Source organism: Schistocerca serialis, chromosome 11 (genome assembly GCF_023864345.2).
Source record: "Schistocerca serialis cubense isolate TAMUIC-IGC-003099 chromosome 11, iqSchSeri2.2, whole genome shotgun sequence".
Taxonomy (NCBI): Eukaryota; Metazoa; Arthropoda; class Insecta; order Orthoptera; family Acrididae; genus Schistocerca; species Schistocerca serialis.
In genome coordinates, this window is record NC_064648.1 from 77,738,820 (window position 1) to 77,765,503 (window position 26,684).

The 26,684-nt window shown below is 42.1% G+C and overlaps 2 protein-coding genes across 2 annotated transcripts in view; both read right to left on the reverse strand.

The window, feature by feature from the left end:
• Positions 1-25,810, reverse strand: LOC126426467 (serine/threonine-protein phosphatase 6 regulatory ankyrin repeat subunit B-like). Its single transcript, XM_050088379.1, has 2 exons — positions 25,482-25,810; positions 1-394 (listed from the first exon to the last, which is right to left on the reverse strand). The coding sequence occupies exons 1-2, from the start codon at positions 25,808-25,810 to the stop codon at positions 1-3; spliced, it is 723 nt and encodes a 240-aa protein (XP_049944336.1).
• Positions 1-26,684, reverse strand: part of LOC126426465 (speckle-type POZ protein-like) — a 159,754-nt gene that overhangs the window by 65,396 nt on the left and 67,674 nt on the right. The gene's annotated exons all lie outside the window — the stretch shown is intronic.

The following is a 26,684-nucleotide window of genomic DNA, read 5'->3' on the forward strand; positions in this document are numbered from 1 at the left end:
TTACTGTGTAGGTACTTTTCCTTTGTTATCTTTTATGTCCTTTCTCACACCAGCCAGATGCAGTGCCTTTGCTGCAAAGAAACACCTGCCAATGGCAGCCAGATGGAGTGCAGTCTGCCCCGCATTATCCTTTACATCAATAGGTGGTGATGCTGCCAAAAGCATCCATATTATGAGCTGCTCGCCAGGCCTACATGCAGCTATGTGTAGAGGTGTCCTCCCAGTGGAGTCCTGGACACAGACGCCTGCCCCAACATCGATCAGGAACTTGACAACAGCTTCATGATTGTTTGCCACCGCCAAGGACAGGGCAGTGCGCTGCTCGTCACCCCTCGCATCAAGTGGTGCTCCTATGCGGACCAGGTCAAGCACCTGGTCTGTCTGGCCCTTGATGCTGCAATCCGCAACCTCTTAACGAAGAGCCGTATCTGCTCGTCTGTGAACATCCTGTAAAGTCCATCATAATTTACATGTGGTTTACTGGTGGTGATATATGTACGCACAGACGACAGAAATGCATTCATACAGAATGTATAGACGAGATAATTAGACATATCTTTCATATACCACCCATTAGAACACAGGTCATAAAAATAATGCAATGTACCGTTAAAGCTTGGTAACAGACATACTGAATCAATATTGGTGTTGCTGCACAGGAGAGGTCATTGTTAGTACATTTTTGTGGTATGTGAGGATGATATTGCAGCTTACGGCCAGCAGACCGAACCATTAATGTAATATTTGTAATACACATCACGTTAACATGTGTGGCTAATACTCAGTATTGATTTTTCTGTTCACTGCAGTACTGCCCACACGTTTACATGACCTGTATTAAAAATATTACATTACTTAGTCACTATGCTAGCCATTAACAATAATACTATCTTCATATGCCATGTTGTAGACTTGTACATGTTTGGCCGTTATGGCACACTGTCTTATCACATGAAGATGGTTCACGTCCAGCTGAAACCAATAATCAGACAAAGATTGGTTGGCGATATAATCCTTGATGTGTATCTTGCTTGTTTTAACTTAAGACAAATAATCACAACGCACCATACAGAATAACTGTTCTGTCCGTGCTACAATTGGCTACTTCCAACCCAACTTCGTATTTTGAAACTGAAAACCCCATTTCTATTGCAGTTTCGGATTTTACACAATAATTAATGTTGTTGTTGTGGTCTTCAGTCCTGAGACTGGTTTGATGCAGCTCTCCATGCTACTCTATCCTATGCAAGCTTCTTCATCTTCCAGTACCTACTGCAACCTACATCCTTCTGAATCTGCTTAGTGTATTCATCTCTTTGTCTCCCCCACAATTTTTTACCCTCCACGCTGCCCTCCAATACTAAATTGGTGATCCCTTGATGCCTCAGAACATGTCCTACCAACCGATCCCTTTTTCAGGTCAAGTTGTGCCACAAACTTCATCATTAGTTATGTGATCTACCCATATAATCTTCAGCATTCCTCTGTAGCACCACATTTCGAAAGCTTCTATTCTCTTCTTGTCCAAACTATTTACCGTCCATGTTTCACTTCCATACATGGCTACACTCCATACAAATACTTTCAGAAATGACTTCCTGACACTTAAATCTATATTCGAGGTTAACAAATTTCTCTTCTTCAGAAACGCTTTCCTTGCCATTGCCAGTCTACATTTTATATCCTCTACTTCGACCATCATCAGTTATTTTGCTCCCCAAATAGCAAAACTCTTTTACTACTTTAAGTGTCTCATTTCCTAATCTAATACCCTCAACATCACCCGACTTAATTCAACTACATTCCATTATCCTCGTTTTGCTTTTGTTGATGTTCATCTTATATCCTCCCTTCAAGACACCATCCATTCCGTTCCACTGCTCTTCCGAGTCCTTTGCTGTCTCTGGCAGAATTACAATGTCATCGGCGAACCTCAACATTTTTATTTCTTGTCCATGGATTTTAATACTTACTCCAAATTTTTCTTTTGTCACCTTTACTGCTTGCTCAATATACAGATTGAATAACATTGGGTATAGGCTACAACCCTGTCTCACTCCCTTCCCAACCACTGCTTCCCTTTCTTGTCCCTCGACTCTTATAACTGCCATCTGGTTTCTGTACAAATTGTAAATAGCCTTTCGCTCCCTGTATTTTACCCTTGCCACCTTTAGAATTTGAAAGAGATTATTCCAGTCAACATTGTCAAAAGCTTTCTCTATGTCTACAAATGCTAGAAACGTAGATTTGCCTTTCCTTAATCTCTCTTCTAAGATAAGTCGTAAGGTCAGTATTGCCTCACGTGTTCCAGTATTTCTACGGAATCCAAACTGATCTTCCCAGAGGTCGGCTTCTACTAGTTTTTCCATTCGTCTCTAAAGAATTCATGTTAGTATTTTGCAGCTGTGGCTTATTAAACTGAATGTTCGGTAATTTTCACATCTGTCAATACCTGCTTTCTTTCGGATTGGAATTATTATATTCTTCTTGAAGTCAGAGGGTATTTCGCCTGTTTCATACATCTTCCTCACCAGATGCTAGAGTTTTGTCAGGGCTGGCTCTCCCAAGGCCGTCAGTAGTTCCAATGGAACGTTGTCTACTCCGGGGGCCTTGCTTCGACTCAGCTCTTTCAGTACTCTGTCAAACTCTTCACGCAGTATCGTATCTCCCATGTCATCTTCATCTACATCCTCTTCCATTTCCATATATTGTCCTCAAGTGCATCGCCATTGTATAGACCCTCTATATACTCCTTCCACCTTCCTGCTTTCCCTTCTTTGCTTAGAACTGGGTTTCCATCAGAGCTCTTGATGTTCATACAAGTGGTTCTCTTATCTCCAAAGGTCTCTTTAATTTTCCTGTAGGCAGTATCTTCTATCTTACCCCTAGTGAGATAAGCCTCTACATCCTTACATTTGTCCACTAGCCATCCCTGCTTAGCCATTTTGCACTTCCTGTCGATCTCATTTTTGAGACGTTTGTATTCCTTTTTGCCTGCTTCATTTACTGCGTTTTTATATTTTCTCCTTTCATCAATTAAATTCAATATTTCTTCTGTTACCCAAGGATTTCTACTAGCCCTCGTCTTTTTACCTACTTGATCCTCTGCTGCCTTCACTACTTCATCCATCAAAGCTACCCATTCTTCTTCTACTGTATTTCTTTCCCCCATTCCTGTCAATTGTTCCCTTATGCTCTCCCTGAAACACTTACAACCTCTGATTCTTTCAGTTTATCCAAGCCCCATCTCCTTAAATTCCCACCGTTTTGCAGTTTCTTCAGTTTTAATCTACAGGTCATAACCAATAGATTGTGGTCAGAGTCCACATCTGCCCCTGGAAATGTCTTACAATTTAAAACCTGGTTCCTAAATCTCTGTCTTACCATTATATAAACTATCTGACACCTTTTAGTATCTCCAGGGTTATTCCATGTATACAACCTTCTATCATGATTCTTAAACCAAGTGTTCGCTATGATTAAGTTGTGCTCTGTGCAAAATTCTACCAGGCGGCTTCCTCTTTCATTTCTGTCCCCCAATCCATATTCACCTACTACGTTTCCTTCTCTCCCTTTTCCTACACTCGAATTCCAGTCACCCATGACTATTAAATTTTCGTCCCCTTCACTATCTGAATAATTTCTTTTATTTCATCATACATTTCTTCAATTTCTTCCTCATCTGCAGAGCTAGTTGGCATATAAACTAGTACTACTGTAGTAGGTGTAGGCTTCGTATATATCTTGGCCACAATGATGCGTTCACTATGCTGTTTGTAGTAGCTTACCCGCATTCCTATTTTCCTATTCATTATTAAACCTACTCCTGCATTACCTGTATTTGACTGTGTTTATAACCCTGTAGTCACCTGACCAGAAGTCTTGTTCCTCCTGCCACCGAACTTCACTAATTCCCACTATATCTAACTTTAACCTATCCATTATACAATAATTATATACGTATGGATTTCTCAAACAATTCTTTTCCATTCGTGAACAATGTCGCTGTAATAGACAAAGTTCAAGTGTGCCTGTTTCTGCAATTTAGAACCGAAATATTTGATTCTATGTTTCATTCGGGATGTGTACGTCTACCTTTATAATCTAACGCTTGATGTTTAGGTTTGAAATTTAAATTAGTGTTGAAAATTTGATTGTACAACACAGTGCGGTTATGAAACTTCCTGGCAGATTAAAACTGTGTGCCCGACCGAGACTCGAACTCGGGACCTTTGCCTTTCGCAGGCAAGTGCTCTACCAACTAAGCTACCGAAGCACGACTCACGCCCGGTATTCACAGCTTTACTTCTGCCAGTACCTCGTCTCCTACCTTCCAAACTTTGCAGAAGCTTTCCTGCGAACCTTGCAGAACTAGCACTCCTGAAAGAAAGGATATTGCGGAGACATGGCTTAGCCACAGCATGGGGGATGTTTCCAGAACGAGATTTTCACTCTGCAGCGGAGTGTGCGCTGATATGAAACTTCCTGGCAGATTAAAACTGTGTGCCTGACCGAGACTCGAACTCGGGACCTTTGCCTTTCGCGGGCAAGTGCTCTACCAACTGAGCTACCGAAGCACGACTCACACCCGGTACTCACAGCTTTACTTCTGCCAGTACCTCGTCCTTTCTTTCAGGAGTGCTAGTTCTGCAAGGCTCGCAGGAGAGCTGAGTACCGGGCGTGAGTCGTGCTTCAGTAGCTCAGTTGGTAGAGCACTTGCCCGCGAAAGGCAAAGGTCCCGAGTTCGAGTCTCGGTCGGGCACACAGTTTTAATCTGCCAGGAATTTTCATATCAGCGCACACTCCGCTGCAGAGTGAAAATCTCATTCTGGGGACAATGCGGTTAGTCGTCACAAGAACTGGTTAGATACTACGTTTAGCATGATCCAAAAACGACGACATCGATGTAACACACTCAAGAACTAAAGAAACTGGCCAACCTGCCTAATATTGTGTGGGGCCGCACGAGCAAGCAGAAGTGCCGCAGCACGACATTACATGGACTCAACTAATGTCTCAAGTAGTGCTAGAGGGACCTGACACCATGAATCCTGCAGGACTGTCCATAAATCCGTAAGACTATGACTGGGTGAAGTCCTCTTCTGAACAGCACGTTACAAGGCATGCCACATATGCTCAGTGTTCATGTCTGGAGAGTTTGGTGGCCAGCTGAAGTGTTTAAACTCAGAAGACTGTTCCTGGAGACACTCTGTAGCAATTATGGACTGTGGGGTGTCCCATTGACCTTTTGGAATTGCGCAAGACCGTCGAAATGCACAGTTGTTACAAATGAATGCAAGTGATCAGAAAGGATTCTTACGTACGGGGCACCTATCAGAGTCGTATCAAGTGTCCCAAATCACTCCAACGACACACACCCCACATCATTAGTGTCTCTACGAGCTTGAACGGTCCCTTGCTGACAGGCAGGATCGATGAATTCGTGAGGTAGTCTCCAAACCCACAGACGTCCATCTGCTGGATACAATTTTAAACGATATTCTTCCGACCAGGCAATATGTTTCCAGTCAGCAACAGTCCAATGTCGGTGTTGACAGGCCAAGGCGAGACCCAAGGTTTTTGTGTCATGCAGTCATCAACAGTACACCAGTGTGCCTTAGGCTCCAAAAACCCGTATCCACGAGCTTTCGTTGAATGGTACTCACGCTGACGCTTTTTGAAGGCCCAGAATTGAGATCTGCATCAAGTTGCGCAAGGGTTGAACTTCTATAACATTCAACAATTCTCTTCAGTCGTCATCTGTCCTTGCAGGATCTTTTCCAGCCTGCAGTGATGTCAGAGATTTGATGTTTTACCGGTTTCCTGATGTTCACGATACACTCATGAATTAGTTGTACGGGAAAAATCAGCACTTCATCAGTACCCCGGAGTGGCTGTGTCCCATCGCTCGCACTCAGACTGTAACAAAGCCTTCACACTCACTTTAATCATGGCAACCTGCCATTGTATCAGCAGTAACTGATCTAACAACTGCTGAAGACACTTTTTGTCTTATATAGGCGTTGCCGAACGCAGCGCCCTATTATGCCAATTTACATGCCTTTGTATTTGAATACGTATGCCTGCATGTTTCTTTGGCGCTTCAGCGAATTTTTCTGTTCCCATTGGGATATTCGATGTCTGTGAGTACCCTTCCCTCTCACCATTGGGGTGCTTGATTTCACGGAAATTTTACTGTATTGCAAAGGTTGTCGTTTACATTACACCTGTAGCCGGTTAGCGGTCAGCACGAGTTATGATGATTGCATGGAAACACACTTCTAAGTCAGTCACCCCTTACTGGGATTCGAGGGTGGCCACCGAGTTCGATGTTTTCTGTGGTTTGGGGATTTACGACAATCAACCCCGTGGGATAGAGAAAAGTAAGTTACCATAAAAGTGGCTTATCTGCCTGAAATTTGAATGTCTAGCCATATTATTTGTTCTTTGCAGTCACATTTGCAACACCCCAAAAAAATCTGAACATCCAGATCAACCGTTAGGACACAAAGGTTTTTAATTGCATCATAAATGAAGCTATAGAATGAAATGTGTCGCTTTGTATGCAGCACCACCTACCACAAATGCTAAACAATGGTTTGAGTAAGATTTACGTATTTTTTGTCGTAGAATACGAATAGGCAATATAAGTAGGGGGTGCCACCCCAGCAGGGGTAGACCGGATGTGGCCTGTTGTAGCGTAGACAGATCTCCCCTTAACTAATATTAATTTCTCACCCAGAACATATATTTCTAATGATGCGTCGTTTTCGGGATATGTATTTATCGTTCCAGAACGACAATTTAAAAATTTGGGGCCCGCTTCGTTATACAGAAACAAGAAATGAAACCTCCGTTGAACATGACCTCAAGTTCAAGTCTTAAGAGCTATGAGCACTTGCCCATCCTCGATACTGTGAACCAGCTCTTCTCAATAATCTCTCTGCTTTCCATATTTTGGAGTAGGTACTGTGGACAAAAACAGTAAAAAATATTCCTAAACATGGGCTCTAAAACGCATACCTTTAGAGTTACAAGCACTTCATCTTCACTGTAGTGAAATACATATCTTCTGCTGAATTGGTGGCTCTTAGGCCTTGTTTCCTGGACATTTCTTGTTTAGGTCCATACTACCTCCTTCCAATATATGGAAAGCAAAGAGCCTGCAAGACAAGAGGCCTGGCTCACAGTATTGAGGATGAACAAGAGATCGTAGTTCTTAAGTCATGCGTTTTATTGCCCATGTTTACTGGACATCTCTTTTATCTTGTTTTGGTGTAAGGAACCTGTCCCCAAATTTTTAGAACGTCATTCTGAAACACTGTCTGAAATGATGTGGAACTGCATCTTACTGTCAAGTTATCAGGACGTGTCAAGTTAACTGTCGGATGTTGTTGCTGACCACCAGATTTCGAGTGACAGTTGCAGAGTCCTTCAGAGAAAGTCCATGCTCAGTAGTGCGGAAATACCAAAATCATACAATATTATTTGCAGACGACTTCAATCTGCCATGTATAGACTGGAACATCCATGGATTCATTGCATGTGATACAGATAGTTCATGAAGTACTTTTCATCGCGTTGTTTCGAAAAATGTTTGAGCAACTAGTCCGACCACCCATGCGCAATGGAAATATTTTAGGTCTTTTAGCTACACACAGGCCTGACCGTAACAATGATACCAGAATAGAGAGAGGGATTAGTGATGCAGATGTCATCACAGCGACGATGGTTAATAAAGTTAATTAATCTATCAAGAAGACTAGGAGAACGTTCTTGCAAGAAAGAGCACATAAATAGTTGTTAGCATCCCACTTAGAAAACGAAAGAACACCATTTAGTTCCAATATAATGTAAGTGTAGAGGAGTTATGGGCTAAGTTTAAACAGATTGTAAACACCACTCTTGTGAAGTACATGCCGAGTATGTGGAAGAATCCAACAAACCACCACGTCATATCTAAGTTAAAGATCTTACGGAAAAACCGAAAAATTCTGTCCCTACGAAAATTCACTAAGTGGGTCAAGGCTTCCAGCCAGTCACTCGTCAAATAGTCTGGTGTTGCCAATAGAAGACTGCAAAAGGAAAGCCGATGTTTTAAATTTCGCATCTAAGAAATTAGTCACGCACGAGGATAGTACAAACATACTGTAGTGTGGCCGTCTCACCGACTCGCTTGTGGTCAACACAGTACTGGGCATTCCTGGCGTTGGGGAACAACTTAACAGAATACGTCGTGGCATTAGCCCCTTACTTGACTCGCGTTTATCCGTTTTTGCCGTCTATCTGCAGGTGGTGTCCCTCTGACATCACCACTGAGCTTCTCTTAACGGAAACAAGCTCTGGGGAATCAAACCTCTCCCACCGTCCTGGCCAACCTCACCTTGGCTCTCTCGCCGCGAGATCATTTTAGCTAATTTGTGTATTGGACACTGTTGTTTATGCCATAGCCATTTGTTAAGTGGTGATCACCTGCCGTTTTCCACTCATTATGTTTAACTTTTGACGGATCACATTTTCTGGCCGAAGGCCCTTTTTTTAACCACTTACTTCCTCATTTGTTTTCCGTCTGAGTTATTTGCTGTATTAGCAAACGACGCACCAGGTGTCTAACGCGTTTGGCGTTTAATCTGTAGTAGCAATATGGCGATGGATGTTTAATCTTTGGTTCGGACCTCTGCTGTCTCTACAACGTAGTTTACAGACTTATTTCAACAACAATATTCAAGAAAGGTAGTGGGAGTAACCCACTAAATTACAGGCCATGTCGTTAACGTCGACATGCAGCAGGATTTTAGAACATATATTGTGTTCGAACATTATGAATTACCTCGAAGGAAACTGTCTATTAACACACAGTCAACATGGGTTTAGGAAACATCGTTCCTGTGAAACAACTAGCTCTTTATTCACATGAAGTGCTGAATGCAATTGACAAGGGATTTCAGATCGATTCCATATGCCTGGATTTCAGGAAGGCTTTTGACACTGTACCACACAAGCGGCTAGTAGTGAAATTGCGTGCTTATGGAATATCGTCTCAGTTATGTGACTGGATTTGCGATTTCCTGTCAGACAGGTCACAGTTCGTAGTAATTGATGGAAAGTCATCGAGTAAAACGGAAGTGTTACCAGGCGTTCCCCAAGGTAGTGTTATAGGCCTTTTGCTGTTCCTTATCTATATAAACAATTTGGGAGACAATCTGAGCAGCCGTCTTCAGTTGTTTGCGGATGATGCTGTCGTTATCAGAAGATCAAAACAAACTGCAAAAGGTTTTAGAAAAAATATCTGAATGGTACGAAAAGTGGCAGTTGCCCCACGTAACGAAAAGTGTGAGGTCATCCACATGAGTGCTAAAAGGAACTTCAGTTACACGATGAATCAGTCTAATCTAAAAGCCGTAAATTCAACTAAATACCTAGGCATTACAATTACAAACAACTTAAATCGGAAAGAACACACAGAAAAAATTATGAGGAAGGCTAGCCAAAGACTGCCATTTATCGGCAGGACACTTAGAAAATGTAACAGACCTACTAAGGAGACTGCCTACACTACGCTTGTCCGTCAAATACTGCTGCGCGGTGTGGGATCCTTACCATATAGGACTGACAGAGTACATCGAAAAAGTTCAAAGGAGGACAGAACGCTCTGTATTATCGCGAAATATGGGAGAGATTGACACAGAAATGATACAGGATTTGGGCTGAAAATCATTAAAAGATAGGCGTTTTTTGTTGCGACAGAATCTTCTCACGAATTTCCCATCACCAACTTTCTCCTACGAATGCGAAAATGTTTTGTTGACACAGACCTACATAGCGAGGAACGAACACCATGATAAAATAAGGAAAATCAGTGCTCGTACGGAAATATATAGGTGTTCATTCTTTCCACGCGCTATACGAGATTGGAATAATAGAGAATTATAAAGGTGGTACGATGAACCCTCTGCCAGGCACTTAAATGTGATTTACAGAGTATCCATGTAGATGTAGACGCAGATTGCGCTTAACGTACAGTCGATTTTAAGCTCTTTTACTTCTTGATGTATTAAGGTTACGACATGGGCGTCGATGACCTAAGACAAACAAAAGAAACAAGTGCAGGTGATTCCTGTGTTCAGGAAAGTTAAAAGAACTGACAAACAAATACAGACGAATATCCTTTGCATCTGTTTGCTGTCAAATTCTTGATCATATTATCAGTTGGAATATAATAAATTACGTCGAACCGAAAAGCTGCTCTCCACAAATCAGCACGAATTTAGTAGGCACCTTTTGTGAGAAACATTGCTTGCCATTTTATTACATGATATACTGGGATGAATGAATAGAGGGCTACAGGCAGATTCCATATTCATAGATTTCCGAAAAGCATTTGAAATAGTGCCCTGCTGCAAACTGTTGAAGAAGGTACGAGCACACAGGACTGATTCCAAGGTATGTATCTCGAAGACTTGTTAAGTAACAGAACTCAGTACTTTATCCTAAACGGCGAATGGTCACCAGATATAGGGGTATCGTCAGGAGTGCCCCAGGGAAGTGTGATACGACAGCTGTTACACTAACAGAAAAAAGAAACGCAACACCGATTAATGTAAGCATTTTAAATGTGAAATTTTGGTACATTAATGAACGACGTAACCGTCAGAATATTGAATGCAAGCATGCAAACGTGCATGCACTGTGTAGTATAGCTGCTGGTTGGGCTGGAGTTCCACACTTGTAGCATTTGGTCAGCCAATACAGGGACAGTTAATGCTACTTGTGGATGACACTGGAGTTGTCTGCTGACATAGCGTATGTGCTCAGTTGGAGACAATTCTGGTGATCGAGCAGGTCAAGGCAACATGTCGGAACTATGTAGGGTCGGTTCGATTTCAACAGCGGAATGTAGGCGAGCGTTATCCTGTTGGAAACACCCCTTGGAATGCAGCTCACGTAGGGCAGCACAGCAGATCGAATCACTATACTGACGTTCACTGCACTCCTACAGAGATCGCATCCCGGACCATACATCTAGCTATAGGTTCGGTGTGTCTAGCATACAGACATGGTGGTTGCAGGCCTTCAACTGGCTATCTTCTAACCAACACACGGCTGTCACTGGCACCGAGGCAGAACCAGCATTCAACAGAAAACACAACACACATCCACCCAGCCCTCCAATGAGCTCTCGCTTGACACCACTGAAGTCGCAAATAGCGCTGATTTGAGGTCAGTGGACAGTACGTTCTTGAGACCACAGCTGCCATCAATCATGTACACTGGCTTCATTCCTTTCAAGTCTTCCTGCAATGGCACACAACGAACCCCCAGTTTCTAGCAGTCCTGTTAGACGACCTCGTTCAAGCCCACTGAGGCATTGATAATGGCGTCTTTGTCGCCTTAAAGGCATTCTTGACCAACATAAACTCACTATGTCCAATCTTGAAGGTAACTAACGCTCAAGACCGTCACAGTGTGTATTTAAAAGCAGGCCTCATTTGCATCATCACAGGGGCGTTAGACACACCACTTTTATGCCACTGGCACTAAATTAGAACAGACATCGTCTTTTGACTGTAGAAACACGCCTTCCAACTTCCGTTTGCGTCGCACAGTGCCTTTCTTGTGTTGTGATTTATTTCTGTCAGTGTAATTTCAATATACATAAATGATCCGGTGGACCGGGTACGCAGCAGTCTTCGGCAGTTTCCTGATAACTCTGTGGTGTAGAGGTGTCGTCGTTGACTGACTGTAGGACTATAGAAGATTAGTTTGACAGATATTCTAGTTCCTGTGACGAATGGCAGCTAACTTTCAGTGTAGGAAACTGTATGCTAACACAGGTGACCAGGAAAAACTATCCCTTAAAGTTGGAATACAGCATTAACAGTATGCTGCCTGACAATCACGTCCATTAAATGTCTGGTCGTAATGTTCCAAAGCAATATGAAGTGAATGGAGGAGGTAAGAACGGCTGTAGGAAAGGTAAATGATCGACTTCGGTTTATTGGGGGACTACTTGCAAAGAGCAGTTCAACTGTAACCGAAAGAACAAATAAAAAATTAGTGCGACCCATTGTTGAGTACTGCTGGATCCCCACTAGGTAATATTAAAAGTAGACAGAGGAGCACTTTAGAAGCATGTAGCTAGATTTGTTACCGGTATGCTCGATCAACACGTGAGATAGGAATCCCTGGGGGGGAAGGCGATCAGCTTTTCGAGAAGCACTACTGAGAAAATTTAGGGAACAGGCATTTGAAACTGACTACAGTACCATTCTATGGCCACCAACATACGTTTCGCATAGCGACTGCAAAGACAAGAGAAATTAGGATTGGTATGGAGGCATATAGACTATTTTTCGCTCGCTATGTTTGGGAGTAAACAGGAAATGAAATGACATAATCGTACAAGGTACTCTTCACCATGCGCTGAAGGGTGTCTGGCAGAGTATGTGTATAGATGTTGCATCGTGGAAACCTTGAATGGGCACAAACATGCTGATAATGTAGTGTTTTCATTTTTATGGGACATATTGATTATAATTTCATTCTTTTGTAAGCTTATTTTTCAGCACAGGCAAAAGCCGTTGCTGCAGTTTCAAATGGTGTGAGTACATAACGGGTATTGTGTATCTGTAACGTTGCATTTACATTCGTGTGCAAACTGCAACACAGCATGCCCTGTGGACGTGCACATGGAGACTTGAGAAGTCGAATCATTGGCTTGATGGACATGGATGTGTCATACAGACAGATCACACAGCGAAATCTAGTGCAACGACTGCAGAATAAGTAGTGGTAGCATGAACTCAGGACAACCAAGTTGCACGAAGAGCAAGAATGGCTATCTACAGTAGAACTACACAGTGAGTATATTTTAGAATTGTTTAGTTACCTCTGACAAACTGACGGACAAAAGTTTAAAACTGGGCAGGGTTCATGGGCACTGTTTCATCAGAGATGGTTGGGAGCAGGTTACTGTATGTTGGGTTGATATATCAAGTTGAGATGTATCAGTTGCTGTGGACACCATGACTGGTATGATGTAAATGCAGAGTGAGTTTAGACACAGAACTATTCTATGGTATTCAGCAACGAGTCTTTCTTTTGCATGTGCTAGACAAACTGACACAATCCATCTGTAGACAATGTGGTGAAAAGTCATAGGAGGTAGAGATTCTCCAAGTCAATGCCTGTCCCATTCGTGGAAATTGGCATGGGGGCTATTAGATATGGCAATGGGAATGGCTTGGTAATTCTTGAGGAGAGTTTCAATGCTTGCCAGTATGCACCAAAAATGTTATGTTCTGTTGTCGTACACTTCATGACTATGTACAAAATGGCATATTCCAACTATACAACGCAAGACACCACACCAATTATGTCCTGAGCCATGTACAGATCCTTGCCTGACTGGCCCAGTCCACTGATTTGTGCCCCATGGATCATGTCTGCAGTGCAGTGGAAATACGCATAGTTTCATACCAGTCTCCAGCCAGCTACCTTCCTCAATTCAAACAGCGGGTGTTCCAGACATAGCAAGAAATTCCTCAAGATGTCACTAGAAGTTGTTTGCTTCCATGAAACAATTATAGAAGTGTATTTTGGCCATGAGGTACACACTTGACACTGATGTTAACTATAGACACTGTTGTAGTTGGCAGGAGAGCCAACACCGTGTTACTAGAGGAGGCCGAAAGGCACACGTTTTAGCTCACGCAGGCTGGCGTGACGTCTGGAACAGGACAAGGACATTAGAATTTAGAAAAACGGAAGTAGCAGGTGGAATACTTAACTTTAATCAATTAATGATGAACGTCGCTCTTGACGGTACATGATTCACAATATCAATAGTAACTGAACATGGCGCCTTGCTAGGTCGTAGCAAATAACGTAGCTGAAGGCTATGCTAAACTATCATCTCGGCAAATGAGAGCGTATTTTGTCAGTGAACCATCGCTAGCAAAGTCGGCTGTACAACTGAGTGAGTGCTAGGAAGTCTCTCTAGACCTGCCGTGTGGCGGCGCTCTGTCTGCTATCACTGACAGTGGCGACACGCGGGTCCGACGTATACTACCGGACCACTGCCGATTTAAAGGCTACCACCTAGCAAGTGTGGTGTCTGGCGGTGACACCACAGATATCAGTTCCCCAAAATGGAATGAAAGTGTAATTATTTAGTGTAATAAATATCAGACTGTCTTATTTTCAGTATACATACATGCGTTTTTCTTTTGTGTGTGTGTGTGTGTGTGTGTGTGTGTGTGTGTGTGTGTGTGTGTGTGTGTGTGTGTGTGTGTGAGTGAGTGAGTGAGTGAGAGAGAGAGAGAGAGAGAGAGAGATTGCCACTTTTGAGAATTATAATGCAGACTACATAAGTAACAAGGAAGCAAGGAATTCCCCGGGGTGTTCAATAAGTAACGGTACACACTTTTTTCTCGACCTATTTCAATTCCAAAAACGCCTCAGCACCCATAGTTTCTTGAAGTTCAGTTAGATGGTGACGCTGTATACACCCTTCAAACTGGTATCTGTAATGGAGCTGCATTTTAAGCACAGAGTTCTTTGAGTTTCTTTTGGCAGAAAACGAGAGCATCATTGATATTCGTGGGCGCTTGCAAGATGTCTGCAGGAACCTGGCAGTGAAAAAAGCATCGTGACTCGTTACGCGAGATGTTTGCTATCACCGTAACAAGGTTACGCAGACCTGTCTGATATCCTGCATGCTGGTCGGCCACGCACTACAATGACTGCTGCACTGTTGGAACGCGCATACCATCTCATTCAATGTGATCAACGGATCACAAACACCTCGCTGTTCATCTGGACTGTTTAGTAGTACTGAGATACTCGTTCAGCAGCTAGGGTACCTCCAGGTGTGTGCCCACTGGCTTTCTCGCCACCTAACAGAAGACCATGAAGAGCAATGAAGGAAAATCTGTGCCGAATTGCTTGCCCGTTATGAGACTGATTGCAAAGAAATTTTTGTCACTCATTGCCACCTGCGATGAAACATGGGTTCATCACAGGAAACCGGAAATAGAATGGTAGTCCAAAGAGTGTCGTCACACCACCTCTCCTCCAAAGAAAAAGTTCAAAGCCACACCCCCAGCCAGTAAAGTAGTCATGACGGTGTTCTGGAAATCTGAAGGGGATTATTCTGTTTGATGTCCTCCCTCATGGTGCAATGATAAACTGGGAAGTGTACCGTGCAACCCTCAGGAAACTGAAGAAACAGATTCAATGTGTTCTTCGTCCCAATAATACAAACAAACTTCACCTTCTGCACAACAACGCAAGGCCTCAAAGAAGCCTGCATAGGTCAAATTTCAATAGACTCTTCTTGCTCACCCCAGCCCAGATGTCGCATCTTTTGACTCTCATCTGTTTGGCTCAATGAAGGATGCACTCTGTGGGAAGCAGTGTGAGGATGATGTGGAGGCATGACGTTGGCTCTCATGTTACCCAGTGGAATTGTACTATGTGGGCTTACAAGCCCACGCAATAAGGTGACATAAGGCCGTTGCATTGAACGGACGTTATCTTTAAATATATAGTTTTATAACCAAAAGAGTAGGAAATAGTATGGAGTACTGGGATTGTGAAGAAACCAACCCGCTTACGTATTGAATACCACTCTTATTGATGTATGTTCCTTACATGAAAGGCTTATTACACAAACACTGCTTATGTATCAACCTTTCTGAGGTAAAAATTTTTGGATACACTGATTTCCTTTAGCAACCATATTGCACGATACTCCTATAGAGAGCTCAGTGGAACACAAGGTGCAAATATATGGCTCGGTTCAGGAGAGTGGAGTAACTCTTGGTTATTGACTGTCATCCCCTATCCCTCCAATATAAATTATGTCAACATGCCAAAAACGTCTGTGAATTTGACAATTTGTTTATATCAGTGCTTAGTAAATCGCTTTAGCACTGCTTCCAAGAAATGGCAGTTTAGGGAAAAAAAACATTCTTTGAAAAAAATGTTGCCTGACTCATGCAATTGGTTGGAGAGCATTAGCAGTAACCATCATCCAAAACTTCGACAATGTCATAACTTACAAGATATCAAAATGTGCACTAACCCTTATCAGTATTTTTCATAGACTAGTGACTAACACAGTTCGGCAAGCTATGGCTGTAGGAGTGTTTAAATGGTGGCAAGTGTTGTTTGTTTCAGTCGCTACTGCCAAATGAATGTGGCTAAAATGCCACAAGTTTTCCATCAAGCAGCCCTTGGACATTGTCAAGTAGAAAGGCTGCCAATAGGCTGCTGGTCACCCTTAACTTACGTAGCTGCCACCTGCGACATCACTAGTACTCATGTTTTCGGTACACACTGAGGTAACAAAGGTCATAGCATACCTCGTACCATCATGTCGGACCTCCTGTCGTGGCATGAACTCAACAAGTCATTGGAAGTTCCCTGCAGAAATACTGAGCCACAGTGCATATATAGCTGTTTGTAATAGCGAAAGTGTCATTTCAGAATTTTGTGTAAGAATTAACCTCTCGATTATATCCCGTGTGTGTGTGATTTGGTTCATGTCAGGCAATCTGGGTGACGAGATCATTCACCTAACTTGTTCAGAATTTTCTTCAAACCAATAGTGAACAATTGTGGCACAGTAACATAGCACATTGTCATACATCAAAATTCCATCGTCTGGGTTGAAATGGTCTCCAGGTAGCCGAACATCACCATTTTATTCAGTGATCGATTCGACTGGATCAGAGGAACGAGTTCATTCCCTGTAAACATTTCACACACCATTATGGAGCCACTGCCAGTTTGCACAGTGCGTTGTTGACAATTTGGGTCCATGGCTTCGTGGGATTTGCGCCACACTCGAAACCTAGCATTAATTATCACTAACTTTGGAGCAGATATATCCCGGCTCCTTGCATCCAAATTCAGGAAGTGAAAAAAGGATATATTCTCGATGTGAGTCGGTGCATTTTCCACAAGCAACTTATTAGTAGAACATCTTGTGGATTCCTTTACCAGGAAACTTCTGCTTCTTGTAATACCCACTGAGGGAAACATATTGAAGCATAAGAATGTGCACCATTAGGAGCGTTGAGATTTTGTAGTATATAATGACTTTCAGTGCCTCCTCGCTCCTGCGACTTACTGTGAAGGTGATCCTACAACCTCACACACCACCTTCACAGAAATAAGGACCATCAGGACTGTATAATTGTGAGATTCGAGTTTTAGCCATCACAAACTGTATATATTGGTGACAAACCTGTGACTTGCCTGATCACTGTTTTTCAAAAACCTTCATGAGAGATATATAAGCTTTACAGTACCAGCATTCGTATGACCAGGACGAAGGAGAGTTATGATTTATACAAAAAGGCGGTTGACTGCCATATCTGTGGTCAGCAAAAACTCAGTCTAGGGGACTGATGACCTCAGAAGTTAAGTCCCATAATGCTCAGGGCCATTTGAACCATTTGACTAGAAGAGCTGCAGAGAAATTGCAGTTAGATGTATTGTGCCTCCAAGAACAGTATATGAAGGAAAAAGATCCCCAGTATGCCAATAACTGGAAAGATATTCACACACAGACAGCGTCCTATAACAGCAATAATAATACTTAACAAGGCCATAACTCTGACAAAAATATTACAATACTGTTCATTACACTTAATCTGTGTGGAAATGTTATCCGGAAGGAAGAGTTGCATCTTGGGTTCCATGCATTTTCAGTTTAGTGATGAGATAAGCATCTGCTAAGACTAGAGGATATTAGTCACCTCAGACGAACTAAGCCTCTCGTGTACTCCATTGATACAAATGCGAAGTCAGTATTGTGGCATAGCAGCCTGACTGACGAGCATGGAGTACAACTAGAAGAAATCCTTATGGAACTCAACCTACAGGTATTGAATGCACCTCACAATCCACAAACCTATGAAGGGAGGGTCGGAGTAATGTCAAATATTGGTGTCACTTTGGCGAATATGGCAGCACCTCGCCGAGTGAAAGGCTGGAAGATTGAGAGTGGAATGACATCGAGTGGCAACAATATCATACACTATACTATCATTGGAAGTGAAATCCAAGACGATACAGAAAATGTGCACCTAAGGCCCAAATATGAGATCAAGGGTGCTAACTACGAAGAACTAAGGAGAGTGTGTCCTGGAAGTCCATTGCCGGATAATAATGTAGATGTTAAAGCACAAAAACTTACAGTGGCTATACATAGACCAATGTAGGCATCGGTATCTATCAGCAGGGTACCACCTTGCATCTGGACGGAGGCGCTGAAGAAATTAAAATGTGAAACTAGATGGTACAGGAAGCTACACTACAGCAGCTGCATCATCATCATCATCATCATATCATCATCATATCATCATCATATCATCATCATCATCATCATATCATCATATCATCATATCATCATATCATCATATCATCATCATCATCATCATCATCATCATCTAAGACTGATTCTGCCTTTCAGCGTTCAGTCTGGACCATATTCCCCATTATAAAATTCCTCAATAATCGCCTATTCAGTGTTAACATTGGTGCCTCTTCTGATATTAAGCCTATTACCTCAAAATCATTCTTAACTGAATCTAGGTACCTTCTCCTTGGTCTGCCCTGACTCCTCCTACCCTCTACTGCTGAACCCATGAGTCTCTCGGGTAACCTTGCTTCTCCCATGCGTGCAACATGACCCCACCATCTAAGCCTGTTCGCCCTGACTGCTACATCTATATAGTTCATTCTCAGTTTTTCTTTGATTCCCTCATCGTGCACACCCTCCTGCCACTGTTCCCATCTACTAGTACCTGCAATCATCCTAGCTACTTTCATATCCGTAACCTCAACCTTATTGATAAGGTAACCTCAATCCACCCAGCTTTCGCTCCCATACAACAAAGTAGGTCGAAAGATTGAACGGTGCACAGATTAACTTAGTCTTGATACTGACTTCCTTCTTGCAGAAGGTAGTAGATCGTAGCTGAGCGCTCACTGCATTAGCTTTGCTACACCTCGCTTCCAGTTCTTTCACTATGTTGCCATCCTGTGAATATGCATCCTAAGTACTTGAAACCGTCCACCTGTTCTAACTTTGTTCCTCCTATTTGGCTCTCAATCCGTTTTTATCTCTTTCCCACTGACATTACATTCGTTTTGGAGATGCTAATCTTCTTACAATTAGTCCTTACGTTTCTGATCTAGCTCTGAAATATTACTTTGCAAACTTTCAATCGAATCTGCCATCACAACTAAGTCATCCGCATATGCAAGACGGCTTATTTTGTGTTCACCTATCTTAATCTCACCCAGCCAGTTTATTGTTTTCAACATATGATCCATAAATAATATGAACAATAGTGGAGACAGGTTGCAGCCTTGTCTTACACCTGAAACTACTCTGACCCATGAACTCAATTTACCGTCAACTCTAACTGCTGCCTGACTATGTAAAGACCTTTAATTGCTTGCAAAAGTTTGCCTCCTATTCCATAATCTTGTAGAACATACAATAACTTCCTTCTAGGAACACGGTCATATGCCTTTTCTAGATCTATAAAGCATAGATACAATTCCCAGTTCCACTCATAACACTTCTCCATTATTTGCCGTAAGCTAAAGATTTGGTCCTGACAACCTCTAAGAGGCCTAAACCCACACTGATTTTCATCCAATTTGTCCTCTACTAATACTCGCACTTTCCTTTCAACAATACCTGAGAAGATTTTACCCACAACACTGATTAAAGAGATACCTCTGTAGTTGTTACAATCTTTTCTGTTTCCATGTTTAAAGATTGGTGTGATTACTGCTTTCGTCCAGTATGATGGAACCTGTCCCGACTCCCACGCCATTTCAATTATCCTGCGTAGCCATTTAAGACCTGACATTCCACTGTATTTGATGAGTTCCGACTTAATTTCATCCACCCCAGCCGCTTTATTGCACTGCAATAAATTGACCATTTTCTCCACTTCCTCAAATGTGATCCTATTTCCATCATCATTCCTATCCCATTGTACATCGAAATCTGAACCATTACTCATCGTATTTTCACCTACATTGAGCAACTCTTCAACATCCCATAGTGCTCAGAGCCATTTGAACCATTTTTCTCAACAGTGGGAAGCAAGAAGGTGCTTCAAACATCAATGTAGGCCTGTGCTGTGATAGTGCCACGCAAAAGAGGTGCAACACCCCTCAATGAAATACATGACCACATCATATCACCGCCTCCGAATGTTACTGTTGGCACTACACATGCTGGCAGACGACGTTCACCGGGCATCCGCCATATCCACACCCTGCCATCGGATCGCCACATTGTGTACCGTGATTTGTCACTCCACACAACATTTTTCCATTGTCCAATCTTCCAGTGTTCACGACCCTTACACCAATCTAGGCGTCATGTGAGGCTCATGAGTAGCCGCTCGACCATGAAATGCAAGTTTTATCACCTACCGCCTAACTGTCATAGTACTTGCAGTGTATCCTGATGCAGTTTGGAATACCTGTGTGACTGTCTGAATACATGTTTGCCTATCACCCATTACAATCCTTTTCAACTGTCAGTGGTATCTGTTAGTCAACAGACGAAATCGGCCTGTAGGCTTTTGTGCTGTACTTGTCTCTTCACATTTCCGTTTCACTATCATATCAGAAACAGTGGAGCTAGGTACGTTTAAGAGTGTAGAAATCTCGCCTACAGACGTATGACAATTGGCACCCAATCACCTGACCACGTTTGAAGACCGTGAGTTCCGCAGAGCGCCCCATTCTGCTCTCTCTCTCTCTCGATGTCTAATGACTACTGAGGACACTGATATGGAGTACCTGGAAGTAGGTGGCAGCACTATACACCAAATGTGAAAAAACATGTTTTCGGAGGTGTCCGGATACTTTTGAGCAAACAGTGTACCTTGAGAAATCCACTTAGCTGTGTATGCTCTAGAAAACGTTTTATCGGTGGGTCAAATTTACGAAATCTGGTGTGGCTCGCACTAAAATGTGTCCTGCAACAGTATACTGAAAGAAGCCATCGAAATAGAAGTGACTGCCAAACAATACAGACAATATCCTACAGCTCAGGGTAGCATGCAATCCAGTGGTCGTGAGCTAGAATCAGATGCATCGAAAGTGGAGTGAACAACTTATACCCTTATATCGGCAGTCTACGACGTGGCAATGGCCAAGGCGTACTTCGTCAAATGCTTGTGGCATTGACCAACTGATGCAGCTGGGAGCACTCATTTTATTTAGTGTCACTGTTGCGAGTCTCTCCGCACTTTCATTTCTGTCGGCATTTGGTAAGTCAGTGTTTTTACCGTTTTTCGCTTTCTGTCTGTCCTCACTCTGCTTCCTGTGGTCTTCTGGTTATGACTGTAGACTCAGAACCGTGTCGGTTTGTCGCTGTCGGCTGGTACGGTCAGCTAATGGGTGCGGCCTGCAAAGTTAGCTTTCAGACCACAAGCACGTCCATGTGAGCCAGTCGTCAGGCGAGCAGCTGGAACCTGTCCTACGTTATACGTTGTTTTCAATTTCGGGATTATTTGCCATTTTTGAGAGCCTGTGTTTTCATGCTACTGTAGTCTCCAAAAGTTGACTAAGACATTAGGAAATCGATACACGTAAAAAAAAAAATAAAAAAAATAAAAAAAGATAAACGCTTCAAGCAAAAAGTTCTCTTCAGCAGGGAGCTCTCACGACCCTCTCGAATGTCTCCCCACAATTCAGAGGGAAACATAGCAGCCTTAGACAGCCCATAACATACTACTCAACCTAAATGTGAAATGAATAATCTAATACATTTGTACTATGTGATCTTTTAACTTGTCATTTAAAGCTTTTTGTGCTAATATATAATTGTGAGTAGGCAACTGACATTTATGGCTGGTAAAATGAGAATTATGCATAATTTTTCAACAAATTACTATTATTCCTGCAATTAATCTTGTTCCATAAAAACACAAATATATGTGATAATCAAAGATCATGTTAAGCATATTTTAAATTTATCAAAAATTATAGCATTAGCAAGGATATCTAAATTAATTTTATATCCAATTTATATTAAATTATTTATATTAAATTAATATAATTAATATAATTTATATTAAATTAAAAACATATGGAATGTTGACAAATCTGAAGACAAATAAAAATTTTATCAAAGAAAAATACTACAGCTGTAATATTATACTGATCGCATATTGGTGTAAGAGATCAAATTTGCAAAAGAATACAATGTTAGAACATTTAACAGAAAATATTAAATAGTTTACCGCAAAAAGTCTCACAGAAGTCCAAATGCAGACTTTCTCCACATATTCCACTAAAGAAATTTTCTCGGGTTATCAACCGTTGTAGTGTCATGTTGCAGCAATATTTTAACAAGTATACTATTAGTCATGTTCAGTCGAAGTTAAGTAGGACACTCTTCTAAGCGTTGCGAGTACGTGTCATAGTGACTTGGCTGATAAACCAAGAAGATTTCATGAATTATAAATGTGATCGTGGCTGTGACAGCACAGCTCAGCATTATTTCATTCTTTGCGTGAGTAGCAGTTTTCATTTCCTTTTGTACAAATTGTTATGATTTGCCTTTGTAAATTGTTTGAGATGTCTTAATATAATTTTAAAGTGATATCTGAAAGACATGTAATCTTTCACCATGCACAAAGTTCCCACAGTCCAAATCATCCCCTGATTGATGCAAGTAAACTAAACAGTTTATGTTTGAAAATGTGAGTCTGCAAATAAAATAACACATTACATTATCAGTTCCATTAATATAGCTAACAAATTTAATTTTAAAAATTAATGTTCTCAAAAACGTTATTAGGGCAGTAGTTAGCTTGTCTCAAAATACAGGCAAAAATTAAAGACACGTACTGTCCATCTGAGGTTACTGTGTTTCACGTAGAAGGCTAGTGATTCTTTACTGAATATGGCACACTCAAGCAACCAAAAGTACTGATCGTGGCTGCATGTAATGACAGGCGCTGTTCACAGTTCAGCCAAAGCAGTGCTCAATGTCAAAGAGACAATGTAGTGGGTAAGCTACTTGATTACATTGGAAATCAAGAATGCAAATTCACACAGTTTAAACTACTAGGATAAACATCAATACTGTGAATTACTTCTGCAGGTCCCATTGCATAATACAAAGCCAGTGATTTAGAAATAGGTATGCAGAAAAGTCAGCTACTTTTCGAGGTGACACTATCACACTTTAAAAATCAATTAAAGGAAAAAAACAAGGAAAAAAGTTGCAGGGACATCAGAAGAAGCAATTTTGAGCGCAGGTGCCGCAAGTACTGATCTTGTTGAATTCAGTTTGCTTCTCTTTTAACTTCAGGAATGCGGTTTACTGGTTTGCAAAATAATACCTTTATACACGTATCTACTACACTACTGATCCCATTTCTTCTATTCAGTGTGATTTTAAAGTGTTGAGTCAGTGCGTAGCACACAGGACCGAGTACACTGTGAGGGCAGGCACTAACGAGTCAAGGCACTGACTATGCTTAGAAGTGTGTCGCCCCACTTTTGGAGCACAGTATGGCAGCAATTTAGCTCGGCATGAACTGGACAAGTACTTTCTGGGGTTCCAGAGGTATGTGGCACCAAATGTGTACTTGCAGGGCACACCATTCATATGCACAAAAACTTGCATCACAAATATTGTGGAAATGGAAAGTGATATTGACAAATGGTTTTCACAGAATGAATTGGTAGTAAGGGTGTATTGCTGTTAGCCAGCATTCTTTGTGCTAACATACACCTTTTTAGATGTAACAATGCCTATCAAGACAAACGAACTAAAAGTAGGGTAAATTAGTATAACAGAAGTGTTTCTTGCAGCAGTTTAGTGTGAGTCATGTACGAGATATGTTATTTTGAAAAGTTTTCACATTGACACTTGGGTGCGCCATTCAACCTGCATAATTGCTAGTATGATGATATGTTTGAACTGTGTACGTATGCACTGCCCGAGTGCACTGTGACTTGCTAGTCGGTTAGTGTCTGACAGTCCAAGCAATAGATTGTGCGTGAACAATGCAGAAAAACCAACATGCTCATGGGGTATGACGAGTGTAGGAAGAAAGCAGTTCGTTCTTGTACATAGTATGTGGTAAGATTTCCTACTAGAGGTCAACCCTCTAGGCAGTTATTCATAAACCTCTTCAAACAGTAACATGAAAATGGTAGTGTAAATGCTAGACAATGTAACAGAAGGAAACAAGTGACGATAGAAGAGGGCGACTTAATTTTCTTGCTGCTGTTACAGCTGAGCCGCACATTAGCTCCTGCAGAAACGCACAAATAAGTGGCACGAGACAGGCAAGTGTCCTATGCATTCTCCACAGACATAGGTTGCATCCGTATCACATCTCTGTCCATCAGGAGCTGCCAGGAAATGATTATGAAAATTGTGTTAACATCTGTGCGTGGGTATTAAGACAGGATACTCCAGATGTATCTTGTTTAGTGACGAAGCCACATTTACCAATAATTCCCATATAAACCTCAGAAACATGCACTATTGGTGTGTTGACAACATATGTTGAGCTCCTCGGAATCGGGGGCGGAGGGGGGGGGGGGGGGGCATCACTGCTGTTTCATTGAAAACTGACTTACACAGATCACAGCAACTAGCCACTTTCTACAATGCTATTTATTTATTCAAACAGCGCCTTTACGGTTTCGAACAGACAGGCTCGTCTTCAGACGGCTAGTTCACATTTTACATTAGCTTTCGCTGTTTGTTTACCTGACAGATGAAATTTCTGTGGTACCCTACAACCAAAATAAGTTGCGAGAATGTCTTTCTAGCTGTAACTGTGCCTCACAACCATTTTAAGTGGTGTAAACAAATTATTTAAGGGAGGATATTCCGGTTACTTACGACAAAAAATCTGAGCCTTTAGGTTCCATTGGACACTACTTGTCATCTTGGAGCATCGGAAACTGTATGATACACTTTGTTACGTACATATATGCACATAATATAAAGAACCACGTGAACAGCTAAACTTCTTTGTTATTTCAAAGTGCTCATTCCCAGGAACCACATCGTAATAATGTGCCCTTTGTCAGTCCTTTATATGAGGGGATTTCTCCATTTGTGGTCCTTATCAGGAGAACGATTACACGGTTTTCGTGGCCCAGTCTCGTATTTTCCTTACCATGTCAAGTGCCTACAAAGTCAACAGACAGGATTTAGACTTTTGTCTAACAAACAGTCACAATGTTGTAATCAGTGTGCCAATCACCCTCCCCCCACATCCACCCAACACACACATCCACCCAACACACACATCCACCCAACACACACATCCACCCAACACACACATCCACCCAACACACACATCCACCCAACACACACATCCACCCAACACACACACACACACACACACACACACACACACACACACACACACACACACACACACACACAAAATCCTAACCTTTCCTCTGATACTTCTTTGCGTGGAAGGCATGCAGCTTCCGCCGCCACCTGCTGGCATATCTCCACCGCAGTCTCTGCGCTGTCCCGCAGCATTCGCGCCCAGCCTTCAGTGGCCATCACTTCCAGGTTCCCCGCTATGAACTTCACAGCGGTGTCCCTCAGACCTGGGCAACGGTGCAGCACAGCCAGGGCCGCAGCAGAGCCGGCGTTCTGCACGCTCATGTCCTGCACCATCTTCTCCTCACACTTCTCTTTAAGCAGTGGCACGTCATACTTGTCAGCGGCAGCTATTAACTCTGCTGCCATGCTTCCCAGCTCTGGAGCCATGTCCGTATATATGAACATCAACATCTGAAATATAATACATAATAGACAAACCAAAGTCCTGTAAACACTCCTCAATATGTTTGCATACACGCAGCGTGATTGCACCACATGTTTACGTAAGTGTGATAAGCTTTTCAGATTTTTAAGTGCTTTAAACTTTTATCACATTTAACAGTTTCTCAATCCTGAAAAACTTTATGCCAGCTGTCTTGTGTACGGTTAATTATTAGGCTGATGCTTAAGTTCATAGCGTTTTGGTTTTGCCTGTTGGTATTCCTTTCCCTGTGTCTATTTATCAAGTGTAGTTTTTTTGTTTGTAGTGAACTGTTACTAGAACATGGAGTGCCACCTGAACAAATAGGAATAATTCCGACATATTCTGCTGTTTGAGGTCAATAAAGTGATATTGGCATCAAATGCGCAAGGAAGATCTTCAAGGTTTGATGAAGATCGTTTAAATGCATTAAACCACAATCATCCAAGTCGTCGTACTCGAAAACTGGCAAACGTGATGAACTGTAATCACTGCACCATCTGCTACATTTGCTTTCAGTGGGGAAGGTTCGAAATTCGGATGTGTCGGTACCGCATGTTTCAAGAGGAAGTCACAAACATCGGCAAGTGGCCATATGTCCATCATTGCTTTCTCTTAATTAATTGGCTAATGGATAACACCGACCATTCCTGTCACTTATCGTTACTGGTAACGAGAATTGATGCCTTTATGCCAACACAAGGAGAAGAAAGGAATGGTTGAGTTCAAACAGCAGAAACTTCCTGTAGAAAGTCCTGCGTGCATCCACAAGAGATATCTGGCACAACAGCAACCATGTCTGTACAATGAATTGCTTCCCCAGAGTGTACCTATTAGTGC

What these genes read in the sequence shown, in the direction of transcription:
- LOC126426467 (XM_050088379.1), bottom strand. Translation starts at nt 25,810, where the DNA reads ATGGCTCCAGAGCTGGGAAGCATGGCAGCAGAGTTAATAGCTGCCGCT. An exon ending in AAAGAAGTATCAGAGGAAAG is followed by an intron (nt 395 to 25,481) that starts GTTAGGATTTTG and finishes TGCGGATTGCAG; the next exon opens with CATCAAGGGCCAGACAGACC.